The sequence below is a fragment of the Buceros rhinoceros genome, unplaced genomic scaffold (assembly GCF_000710305.1).
Source record: "Buceros rhinoceros silvestris isolate BGI_N320 unplaced genomic scaffold, ASM71030v1 scaffold8429, whole genome shotgun sequence".
NCBI lineage: Eukaryota > Metazoa > Chordata > Aves > Bucerotiformes > Bucerotidae > Buceros > Buceros rhinoceros.
The window spans coordinates 20839-33560 of NW_010433309.1; the positions used below are offsets into that span (position 1 = coordinate 20839).

The following is a 12722-nucleotide window of genomic DNA, read 5'->3' on the forward strand; positions in this document are numbered from 1 at the left end:
TGCCCAGCAGATATCAAAGCAGTAGGCTGGTTGATTGTGGTTTGGTTTTTGTTTTTGTTTTGCTTTTCAAACAAAGAATACTCCAGTCAAAATTCACAGCAGCTTCAAAATCTCCTGTTTATTTTGGTAGTGGACAAAGGAGGTAGAGAGCTTACGTAGGGCACAGGAGCTTAAATAGTAATTATCATCCTCTTTCACTTGCTCAAAGAAAAACTGTTTAACTTACTTTTCAGTTGCTGCTAGTGTTTTTAGTCAGTCTGAACTAGCTGAGGTTTTATCTGATTTTTTTAATGGGTGAAATTTAATTTAGGCATATTAATATATTACCTTATCTATTTTTTCATACCAAATTGAATGACGTTTTCTGTGGCCTATAAATCACCACATGAAGAGGAGTAGTTCGAAGAGGAGTTGTTTGAAAAGGAAGAATAATCCCAAACAAATGTATTTTTGCTGCTGTCAGGGAAAAAAACCAAAACCAAACCAAAACACAACCCCCACCCCAATCTCTTCCAGAATGGGGTTTTCGCTACTTCAATTCTTTTGTAAATAAGTAACAGAAAAAACTAATTTCACGTTCTCCCAGTATCTCTGATATTAAGTTTTTAACATTGATAACTTTTACCTGTGATTTTTGTCTTCTGACCCTGTGAATCTCTTTTTCTTTTTCAAATTTTTTTTGTTATGAATCCTAATGATTGCCCACCTGAGTAATTCTGTGTATTTCAAAGTCACTTGCAAATGAGGCAGCTTCTTCTAGCACCTCATAGATGATATTTTTCTTGAAAAAAATGGTGTGTGCTTTAAACAAGTCAGTGGAGGGAGAAGATCCTAAATCTTAGTCTGGCCCATTGATTTGGAATCCCATCTTGTTAGGAAACCTCAATAATTTTCTGCCTCAAAGCATTATGTGAATCGTGGATCACAAATCATAAATCTGGTTCATTTTAAGATGAATCATGGAGAGTCTTTGGTGACTGGTACTATATTTTTAGAAGAGAATTATTAATTACTATGTATAATTCAGAACTGTCTGTAGAAAGTCACTGTCTGGGAGAGGAAAACTCAGGTAATGAATGAGATTTGGCTGAGGTTCATACTTAATCTTGGTACTGAATTTTAAAATTCCATTTGTTTTCTTGGCGCTGCTCAGTTAACCTCTCCATCTGGTCACATATACAATCAAGAGTCTTACTTTTTGAAATTAAATATTTGAGCTTGGTGAGGAAAAAAACCATTGATGCTGAGTTCTGTAAATGTTCTATTGTGTCAATAGAGTGGCATGGTGTGCTAATAACAGGGACAGGATCCTGTAACCAGTGAACAATTCTTATTCATGGAATGTTTTCTAAAGAGTAATAAACTCTGGCAGCCTAAGGGGAGAAAGTTCTGCCTAGTGCATACTTATTTTTTAATTTACAGGAAATAATCTGAATGATACTTCAGTTATGCTTGAGCCAATCTAAAGCCTTAAAGCTGCTCAAAGGGGGAAAGTACTTGCTTCCATTCTTTCTTGTCCCAGTTTTAGTGCTCAAAAGGTCTTTTAGTCAGCTGACTTGGCTCAATAAGCCGGCAGCAAACAATCTGCTTTTTGCAATTGTTTACTTTCTAAATTTTCATGTATTTATTTGGGTTCAAGTAGGAGGCTAACAAGTATCAGGCTTCACTTCATCAGCTAGTGCTTTATATTTTTTGACGCCTGACCTTTTAAATTGTTTTGACCTGTCTTGCAGAACTACACTTTTAGACGACTTGCTGCAGAACCAAGTGCAGCATGATTTTTAGGCTTGCTTGGCAAGAGTTATTAACTCTTATGAGAAAAGAAAACAAGATTTTTGGAAGAAATACTTGTGCGTTATTTTTGTCAGGTTTTCTTGCTGTCTTACACTATGAAAAGTATCCCCAAAGAAAAATGCTAGCAGGAAGAAGGAGTGAGCAGAAAGCATATTAATCTAAACAAAAGAGTTAGAGAAATGTATGCCTGTCCCTTAAGAGAGAATACGTCTGTATGTATATCATTAGGTTTTCAGTAGTAAGGATGAACTTTCAAACTGTTTGGAGGCAGGAAGCGTTACTTAAACCTTAATTGAAACACCATATGCTAAAACTTTAAATAAGATGATTCTGTGAAGCAGTTTTGATATCTTTATCCTGCTGGCTGTCTCTACCAAGGCTGGCTGCTCCCACTTTGCTTTGACTGACGTTTTGTAATGGGTCTGTGGACTTTCATCACAGAAGAGAAAACTCTAGGAGTGAATTAAGGTTTAATTTTGTCTCATTATGCTACTAATGTTTGACTCAATTGAAACAGATCTAACCAGGAATGCTTTGAAGAAGCTTATCTTCCAACTCTGCAAACACTGTTAAATGCTCCCTCAACTTCACCTTTGGCTGAAATAGATATCAGTAATGTTTCGGAACTATTGGTAGACCTGACCAGACCAAGTGGACTGAAACCTCAGTCTAAAAAGTCTCAGGACTATCAGGTACAGTGTGTTAAACTGGAGAAAAAACAATATTCATGTCTAGAGCTAAAGAACCGACTCCCTTCACTAGCTGTGTGGGGCTGTGAGGGCCTCTCCAAGATTCTTAGTGTCAGAAGCTGGATTAAATGAGTGATTGTTCAGGTAATGAGCAGCTTTTTTAGCTTGACCTCCCCCCTCCCATTTACCCTCCCTCTTACAATTAAAAAAATGCCAGTAGGAACTTGTGCCATGGCTAATCAGTTGGTGTATGTACTCAAAATACTGCATTTTAGGAAAATGTTTACTCTGTAGAATTAGTCATTAGCTGCTTAAATTACCGTGATCTCATTGCTGGCTGTTGTAAATAGTTCCCAGCAAAATTTCTGATGTCTAATTTCTTTCCTTTACAGGCTTTAACAGTGCATGATAGCTTAGCAATGAAAATTTGCAATGAAATCTTGACGGACCCAACTGTGCCAGATGTTCGTATTTATGCAAGAGCTTTAAATTCACTAGAACTCAGTAGTGCTTCCACAGAGAATCTTCTGGTTCTGCTTGATGAGATTCTAGAGGTAGTACATAAACAACATGGTTCTTATTTTTTAGGCGTTAGCAATCTAATATTCTGATAGGCCTAAAAATGAAGTGCCTTTTGTTTACTATGACAATGTAACTGCAATTTTTCTTTTAACCAGTCTTTGAAAATTAATTTTTTATGAGTCATTTACAAAAATTTGAGTGGATATCACTGTAAAATTTACATGTTTCAGCTACCATAGATAGTAAAACCAGTGTGAAACAGTGTGCCCAACTTGATACATTTCAGTACAGTAAGTTCTTTTGATAACTGTGATGTAATTAATTTTTTTATGTTAAAATAAAATCAGTATTAAGTGTTTTACAGTTCAGATAGCTTATCTTTAGTTAATTCTTAACAGCTGAAATTTTACTCCTAAACTTATGATGTGAGCTCATTAGGAAACATAAAAATGGTGCTTGATTTAAGTGTGAAGGAATTACAAGAATGATGTGAAAATTTTTGCATTGATGCTTTTACTAATATGGAAAAAATAAAGTAAAATTTGGGAGTATAATAGAGGAAGACAATGGTATACAGAAATGTTGAAAACTGGGAATCCACTACAGACATACCATCTAGAGGCTCCAGGACTCACCTTGCTTTAATGTTTAAGTTTTCTTTAACAAAAATAACTCCAAAACCCCCAAAATAAACAAATATTTTGGGGTTTCAGTGCCCTGCTGTTGATGGAGAAACTTTTGGAATCCTTCCAACCTGACTGATCATCTCCTTGTTACACGTTGTATTTTCTATGCAGTAAATTTAACTAATCCTATTAATGAGTAGATATAATGAATAAAAGAAGTAGTTCTAAAATTATGTACCATTTAACATTAAATGTCTCTTCTCCAGAAAGTGAAAGATAAACTGTGTCAAAGAGCTGTTGAGAAGATAAAGATGAACTTGACCAAAGATCCTAATGTGGGCAAAAATCACTCTGAAAGGACTGAGGAAATAGGCCTCTCTGAGAGGACACAAGAAACAGGTGTCACGTTATCTGACAATACTACTCAAAATGAAGAAGGTAATTCAGAGGAGTTATAGTTTAGTATAGGTATACAACTGAGTGACTGGTTTAGATGTTATGAGAACAAGTTTTTGTTTTCCTTCATTAAATTAATCTACTTTTGGGGGGAAATAAATGGGAAAAGGTAACACCTGATAAATATGCATAGAATTTAAAATACTTGTACTGAAGTATTTTCCATTTTTTTTATTGCTTTTTGACCAGAATCTGTTTTCTTATTCTTTCTGTTATTCTAGTGTAACTAGTGCTGTATCTTGAATCTTAAACTCTGCCCTGCAGATCTTTGTTTTTAACAAAGACAGTATGAAAATGGGCTTGTGTTTTTAGCTGTTTGGCACAATCATGTGCCTGCTAAATACTAGTGCTGACTAACTCATCTAGACTAACTCATCTAACTCATCATCAACTTGCTGACTTGGAGGAAGAAACAAGTACTTTGTAGGGTTTCTTAGGCTTTGGAGTCTAAAGGTCTGTGCTTCTTGCAGATTGTATTGTAGCAGTATATAGCTGATACCTTTTTGGCATCCTTATTATGAGGTCCTACGTTGGAGCTGGATTTGTTTTTATTGCTGTTGAAGAGCTTGAGGTGGAAGTAGCTGGAAGACTTTACACCGCCTGCACAGCTTATTCAGCTGCCTGTGCCTTAGCAGTGTGCATTGTACTAGCACAGTCTTAAGTCTTAAGAAGCATTGTTCTCTTCCACCCCATCCCAAATACATTTGGGATCATAAAAAATAAAGCAGCTTTTACTACTTCAAATTTGTAAATGATAGTTGTGAGCAAAAAGGACAACAGACACTATTTTTTACTTCAGTTGCTGCAAAGAAGATTTAGATTTAACACTAGGAAGGAAGCTTCCTGGCAATAACAGAGTTTGCTGGAGAAAGAGACTTTCTAAAATTTTTAGAGGTTGTAAGACTAGAATAGAATATTTCAGTTAGAAAGGATCTGCAGTGCTCATCTAGTCCAACTGCCTGACCATTGCAGGGCCCAGCAAAAGTTAAAGCATGTTATTAAGGGTATTGTCCAAATGTCTCTTAAACATGAGCTTGAGGTATTGACCACCTCTCTAGGAAGCATGGTCCAGTGTTTGACCACCTTCTCAGTGAAGAAATGCTTCCTAGAGTCCAGTCTGAGCCCTACTCTCATTGACCCATTCCCACATGTCCTGTCACTATACCAAGGAGAAGAGCTCAGCACCTCCCTTTTCACCTCCCCTCCTCAGGAAGCTGTAGAGAGCAATGAGGTTGCCCCTCAGCCTCCTTCTCTCCAAACTAGAGAAGCCCAAAACCCTTAGCTGCTCGTCATAGGACATTCTTTCCAGCCCTTTCACAGGGTGTGTTGCCCTTCTCTGAATGCATTTGAGTGCCAGAACATCCTTCTTAAATTGTGGGGCCCAGAACTGCACACAGTACTCAAGGTGAGGCTGCACCAATGCTAAATACAGCAGGACAATCACCTCTTTTGACCGGCAGATCACATGCACCCCAGGATGCAGTTTGCTCTTTTTGGCTGCCAGGGCACACTGCTAACTCATACTGAGCCTTCTGTCAACCAGTTCTACCCCAGTCCCTTTCTGCAGGGCTGCTCTCCAGGCACTCTTCTCCCAATTTACACTTGTGCCTGGCATTACTCTGTCCTAGGTGCAGAATCCAGTGCTTGGACTTGTTAAATTTCATGCTATTAATGAATGTCCAACTCTCCAATCTATCTAGATGATGCTGCAAGGCCTCTTGTCCCTCGAGAGTCAACAACACTTCCCAGTTTGGTATCGTCAGCAAACTTGTTAATGGTGCATTCAATTCCTGCATCCAGATTATTCGGTGCCTTTCTTGCTCTCTGCAATTGCCTGATACCAGGTAATCTCTGCAGGTCTCAGCAGCTTTATCCGTGGAATGATAGTAGTAATTCCTATCACTACTACTCTCCTGAGCCTGATATTCTTGCTTTATATAGCTAGAAGTACTCATTGTTCAAAATGTTATAGATAAAATATTGAACAGAACTGGCCCTAGAATTGTACCCTGAGGAGCGCTGCCAGTAACTGGTCGCCAGCCAGATGTACCCATTCACTAAAACTCTTTGAGCTCTCCTCTTCAGCCAGTTCTTCACCCAGCGCACCACGAACTCTCTCACTCCACAGCCGGACACTTTGCAAGGAACAATATTAAAAGCCTTACTAAAATACGGAAAAAGTACAATCACTGCTGTCCCTTCATCCACTAGGTGTGTGACCCTATAGAAGGATGTCAGATTAGTTACACAGGTCTTTCCCTTTGTTGAACCTATGTTGACTGTGCCTGATGATTGCATTATTCCTCAAATGCCCTTCAACAGTACGCAGTCTGATCTTCTCCATAGTTTTTCCAGGAACTGAGGTTGAACTAACAAGTCTGTAGTTCCCTGGGTCTTCCTTCACACCCTTCTTGTAAATTAGAATAACATTGGATAGCGTCCAGTTAGCAAGGACCTCCCCAAACTGCCAAGACCTTTGGTAGATGATTGAGAAGGGGTCTTGTCATGACATCCGCTAGCTCTTTCAGTACTCTGGGATGAATCCCATCAGGCCCCATGGACCTGGAGTCACAGAATCAATTAGATTGGAAAAGACCCTTAAGATCAAGTCCAACCATAAACCTGACACTGTCAAGTCAACCACTAAACCATGTCCTGAAGTGCCACATCTATCTTTTAAATACCTCCAGGGATGGTGACTGCACTGCTTCGCTTTTGGTTGAGAAAATTTTCCTAATATCCAACCTAAACTTTCCCTAGCACAACTTGAGGCTGTTTCCTCTCATCCTTGGAGAGGATGGTCTTGGGAGACAGACACCCTACCTCGCTACAGCTTCCTTTCAGGTAGTTGTAGAGAGCGATAAATTCTCCCCTGAGCCTCCTCTTCTCCAGGCTAAACAATGCCAGTTCCCTCAGCTGCTCCTCATCAGACTTGTTCTCTAAACACTTCACCAGCTTTGATGCCCTTCTCTGGACCTGCTTCAGCACCTCAATGTCCTTCATGTAGTGAGAGGCCCAAAACTGATCGTAGTATTCAAGGTGTGGCCTCACCAGTGCCAAGTACAGGGGGACAATCACTTCCCTACTCTAGGTCACGTTATTGCTGATACAATCCAGGACACCACTGGCCTTCTTTGCTACCTGGACACACTGCTGGCTCATATGCAGCTTATGGATGATACCGCTGATCCCTTACAATTGTAGTGTCCTCAAGTGGAAAGTTACTGTTCCTACGCTTGTGGTCCTCTGACTGGGAGAACAAAGCAGCCCGAGGTGTATAAGTATTATTAAAGACTGAGGCAAAGAAAGCATTGAATGCCTCCTTCTTCTCCATTCCTATTATTAGTCAGATGGCCATCTTTGACAAGTACCAGTCTAATGTTTTGTTTAGACCTCCTCTTGCTTTTGACATATTTTTAAAAGCCCTTCTTGCTATCTGACTCTGGTCAATTTCAACTCTAACTGAGCTTTGGCCTTTCATGTCTTCTCCTTGCATACATGAATTACAGCTCTGTAATCTTCCTGCAAAGCCTGGCCTTGCTTCCCGAGATCATGCAATTTCTTGTTCCTCTTGAGCTCAACGAGGAGTTCCCTGTTCAGCCAAGCCGATCTTCTGCCCTGCTTGCTTAAGTTCTGACACAGTGGAAGGGGCTAAATGATTGTCAGGAATAGTTTACATGTGACTGACCTTTGCTGGGGAAGGGTTATAGCTGAGAGACATTTTATGCTTTATTATCTAATTCCTAGTTTAAGGAAAAAGTGGGGCTAAAATTGTGTGTCTTTTTTATGCAACAGCCAAAATTTAAAATACTACTACTTAAGATAAATTAAAGGTTGATTATCTATGACTTCTGCATGTACTATTCTGTTTAGCAGAAAATAATAAAGATGCTCTTGAGACTCCAGTTAATGAAGTTAAAAGCAAAGCAACTGCAGAATCGAAATCCACAAGAAACAAAGCTGGCAAAGGTATGCACTAGCTGCTTCTGGCTGTAATACTAGTTGGTTTTAATCAAATAATTTCATAGTAACCTTTTGTGAACATATAGATAATACAAAATTCATTTGGTCTTCATAATCCATTGTAATTTTAAAAAAATTTGTTTGTTAAAAGATTAAAATAGTCTGTTTTGTGGAAATTTGTGTTAGCCTCTCCCAATAACGCAGATTTTAAAAAGGGAAAAAAAGGACGATTGCAGGATTTCAGGATAATTTGCCCACAGCTGTTTACAGTAACATTCAGGTCATTGTGGGAGAAGTGGTTCACTGCAGGTCTTTTGTTGTTGGTTTTGTTTTGTCACCATATTCCATCTGTGGTGACTGCATATTTATATGTTTCAATGCAATATCAAACACTGAAGAAATATACAGAACTAGTTTAAGAAAAGAAGTGGTGTCATGATCTGAAAAGAGACTTCTGCTTATACTTAGGCCAACGGAAAGCAGCGTCAGGAGTGAGATCTGTGAGCAGAAGAAAGCCTGGCACAACTGTAAAATGTGATAATGAAAGGTAAATCCTTTTCTCTTCACCATCAAAACCATGATGTCTGTTCTAGCAAGGAAATTTAATTCTAATGTTTTTCTTTCCCAAAACCTGCATCTTTAATTGCCTCTATCCCTAACACACAGCTAAATATTTAAGAAAAAAATTATTTGAACTAGTACTTTTGAAACAATAATGGGTTTGATACTTCACATTTTATTATCATTACCTAAGAGCCTGTAATTCTCTCTGTGTGGGCTTTTTTTAACACACCTTTTGTGTATAGTGTTAACATACATTCCAGCTGACAAATTTAGATTTTTGGCTTGTGTTATTACTCTCCTTCCAATCGCATTTTCTGCTTTTTTAACTGTTCTGTGAAGAATCAAATTTTGTATTTAAATTCTTTCCCCTCCTCCACATTTTTGTTGCTTTTCAACATGTTGATAAGCTTCTAGAAAGGACTGACAAGTGCATATGCAAAATGCATTCCTTCACCTGTGGTCTTGTAGGATGCAAGCATTAAAGCAACATTGTCTTTGTAATTTTCAGCTGTGGTCGCTCTTTCTCAGGCAAGTAATTCACAGACTTTAGGGTGACCAGGGTCAATCATTCCTACCTGTTTTGGGGCGTTTACTTTGATACAACCTTTACTTTGTGACTTTGCTTATTTTGCAACTGCAAGCTCTTGGTTATCTTTACTGATACTGCTATATCACTTGGAAAACATTAATATATTTTTCTCAAAAAATAAAAAGTTTATAATTAATCAGAAGTACTTTTGTTCTTTAAGACCACGTTTCAAGTTTGTTAATATAAAAACTCTTTAGTTGGCTTAGTCTTTTTGGCCTAACTTTAAAATATTTTGCATTTCAGTGGTGATGAAATTCCAGAATCAGTCCCAATGTCAAGTTCAAGGCCTTCAAGACGAGCAAAAACAGTGGCCCTTGAAAAAACAAGAATGAATCTTTCAAGACTCCTGAGCAGGGAAGAGGATGAATGAAGACAAAAGGAGAGAAAGTGTCCTTTGCTAATGCTGGTAGTTAACATCAGACTTGAAAAATAAGATGTGTTTTGTTGTTACTCATATTTAATTCTTTTTATAGTATGATCTAGTATAGATAGATATAGATATCTAGTATAGATAGTATAATTCTAGATTTTTTTTTAAGAACTTTAAAGTTTTTTAATTAGATGCTTTTGATTACTTTCTTGACATGAAGTCTGTCATTCATGTAATAATGTAATAAAACATTCAAATATTAGCTGGACAAAATGTGGGGTTTGTTTTGGTTTTTTTTTTTCACTTTATAAAGAAGAATGCTTTTTATCGGCAAATAAAAATTGCCATTGATGGTAAGTACTTAACAGTTAAAGCTGTTTTGATATTTAACATTATTCAGAGAGGATGTTTGACCTGGAGTGGTTGCTTGCGATGGCAGCAGTTTTGAGTGTACTTACCTTTAACGCACCTACGTTTCTTCATTGATTAGCCTGTGCATCAGCTGACCACATTTCATTGTTCACATTAACATCAAATAGAACTAACTGCAAATTCTGCTTCCTGCCGATTTGTGTCCACTCTTATTTTAAATAATGTCAAAATAGTAAACCCAAGTTGCTGATTATACAATCCTAAGGCTGAAAGTTTGCTACTGATCTTGACCCTGATATATGAATTCAGTAATGTGCCTTTAGAAAAGCATAAAAGTATTTGTTGTACTAAATAGGATCCAATAAGAAAGGAGTACTTAAGTACAGAAGGGGTGAGAAATGAAATTCTTCATAAGGTCTGTGTATTGTCTTTTTAAAGTGGCATAAAACCATGATTTCTTGGTAGCTTTGAAGTTCACAACCCTTTTTCTAATGACTTATCTAGGAGTAATTGTGAGTTTTACAGAGATGCTAGAAGATCAGCTGTAACCCGCACATTGCAGTCACTAGTGGCTGAGCAGGCTGGCACTGGAAATGCCAGTTTGTTGGTTTGGACGCACTCCATCAGTCACGTCTGTCTTTGCTACAACACAGATAATTGCCAAGGCAGTCGGAGAAAAAACTCGTGTTTGCTTGACATGCGCATCTCCACTACTGATGCCAAATGTGGCTTTCTAAGGGACTTGCATTTAAAAATAGGTAAATATACTGTAAATGGTCTTTGGTAGTTATCAGAAATGGCTTAGGGACACAAGTTGCAAAGGAGCATTCCCAAAGGGTAAATGCCTTTGGGAACTATTACACTATTTTCAAGCTTGCATATAGAAAACTGACAGGATTGGGTAGCTTTCCACCCGTTCAGTTTTTGTTGGAAACTTGTCAAACCACAAAACGCCATGACACACTTTTCTGCTGATATTTGCTATTCAGAAGCTTATGTAACCGTGAATTATTTTTATACATAATTTTAAACAGAATTTTGAACTCCTGAGTTCCCTCTTTTGAGAATTCTTTTCTTCAAATCTCCAACTTGTGTTCTGGTGTGAGTTTGTGTACATGCAACCGCTTGAGATCAGAAACACTGTGCCATTGAGTATTTCCTGAACATAGTTCAAAAGGGCGAAGTATGTATTTCAGTTAATTGTCAGGATATGTCAGTCGATTATCAATCAGGTTCCATTGTGCTTCAAAGTTTAGGGGTTTTTATTTCAGTTACAAATTTTTTTCTCACCCTCACTCGCAACTGGTTTGGTCTCCTGCCAATGATATACTTTTAACAACTGCTGTTAGTCCGCTCTTATTTTTGGTTAAAATGAGTTTCTAGGAAAAGCAGGAGCAATAAAAATTTATAAAGGCTTCTCTGGGCATGCCTTCCTGAGTAAGCTGAACACCTTCAGTTTTGCCTTTCTGCTGTTCTGTTCTGCCTTCCCACGCATGCAGCTTCTGTCTCCTGCATCTCTTAGGAATGCTGTACTGAAAAGATCAGGCTTCCCTGCAGTCATCTCTCAGTCAGTGGCTGTCTCTGCTGTGGATATGGCTTCTTGTACTTGCATGGATGAGTACAAGACACACACTGACAAGCTGGAGTGAGTTCAGCGGAGGCCCCCAGGCTGGTCAGGGGGCTGGAGTGCTTGCCCTCTGGGGAGAGGCTGAGGGAGTTGGGCTTGTTCAGCCTGTGGGTGCTGGGAGGAGCCCCAGTTACCTACAAGGAGTCTTTTGAGGAGATGGAACAAGGCTCTTTGTTGCATGTGATGTGAGGACAAAAAAATCCCAATGGGCATGAGTTGAAATTCAGTCTAGAATATAAGGAAAGGCAGTGGAACAGGTTGAGAGCAGTTGGAACCGGCTGGCTGGTGAGGTTACCTGCAGACAATGCAGGCTCTGTCCTAGGAGGCTTTTAAGACCTAACTAGAAAAAGTCCTGAAGAACCTGCTGGCCTGCCTTTGAGCAGGAGGTAGACCTTCTGAGATCCTTCTGTGCCTGAATTACCCTATGATCCTCTGTCAGGCTAGAAATTTGACCAGCAACTGACACAGAATTTCCAGCCCCTCAGGGTTCTTCCTCTGCCCTGCTCCCTGTCAAGGGAAGGGTTTTCTGTGCAATGGAAAATTTGGTATGCTCTTGCAAAATTACTTTATTTTGAGAAGGGATGGCTGCTTAACTGCAGGGTAGGGTGATCATATCTGTGTTGTATTTTTTTAAAGCTGATTATTAGGTATAATCAAGGTTTAAATGTATGCAACTAACTTTTTCTGAAAAAGTTGCATTTGGTGGCAACAGAGTACATCCAAAGGTGATTAAGAAGCCAAGTCCACAAGTATCTGACTACCTGCAGTGGAAAAAAATCTTGACTTTGTATGCACTACTCTTTCTAGCTGAATTCATGTTGCCAATTTTTACATACTTTTATTCTGTGGGTTGAAAGTAGGTAACTTCCTGGCTGCTTCATTAAGCAATAGTTTTAAACCCCAAATATTCTAATTAATTTCTTAAAAACAGCCTCTTTGTTGCTCTGAACCAATTACTGTGCATCCTCGCTCTTTTTGCTGGCTAATCACAACAGGGTGTCAAACACGAGCCAGAGTAGACCTAGACTCAATTCCATATTAAATAATGACAAAATAGCAGTGATGAATAAAAATGATCCCATGTTTATTCCTACACTATTTTTGTTTTTTAAAACCAGTTTTGTGATTGCTTTAGTTTGCTTAACCAGTC

General features: G+C 38.5%; 1 protein-coding gene across 1 annotated transcript in view; it reads left to right on the forward strand.

Moving 5' to 3' along the window:
• Positions 1–9573, forward strand: part of NCAPG (non-SMC condensin I complex, subunit G) — a 30300-nt gene extending 20727 nt beyond the window's left edge. Inside the window, exons 16-21 of the mRNA XM_010144061.1 lie at positions 2312–2486; positions 2876–3037; positions 3898–4069; positions 7964–8056; positions 8519–8597; positions 9447–9573. Of these exons, the coding sequence (XP_010142363.1) occupies positions 2312–2486; positions 2876–3037; positions 3898–4069; positions 7964–8056; positions 8519–8597; positions 9447–9573 (808 nt within the window). The remainder of the gene's footprint in view (positions 1–2311; positions 2487–2875; positions 3038–3897; positions 4070–7963; positions 8057–8518; positions 8598–9446) is intronic.
• Positions 9574–12722: the final 3149 nt, after the last annotated feature.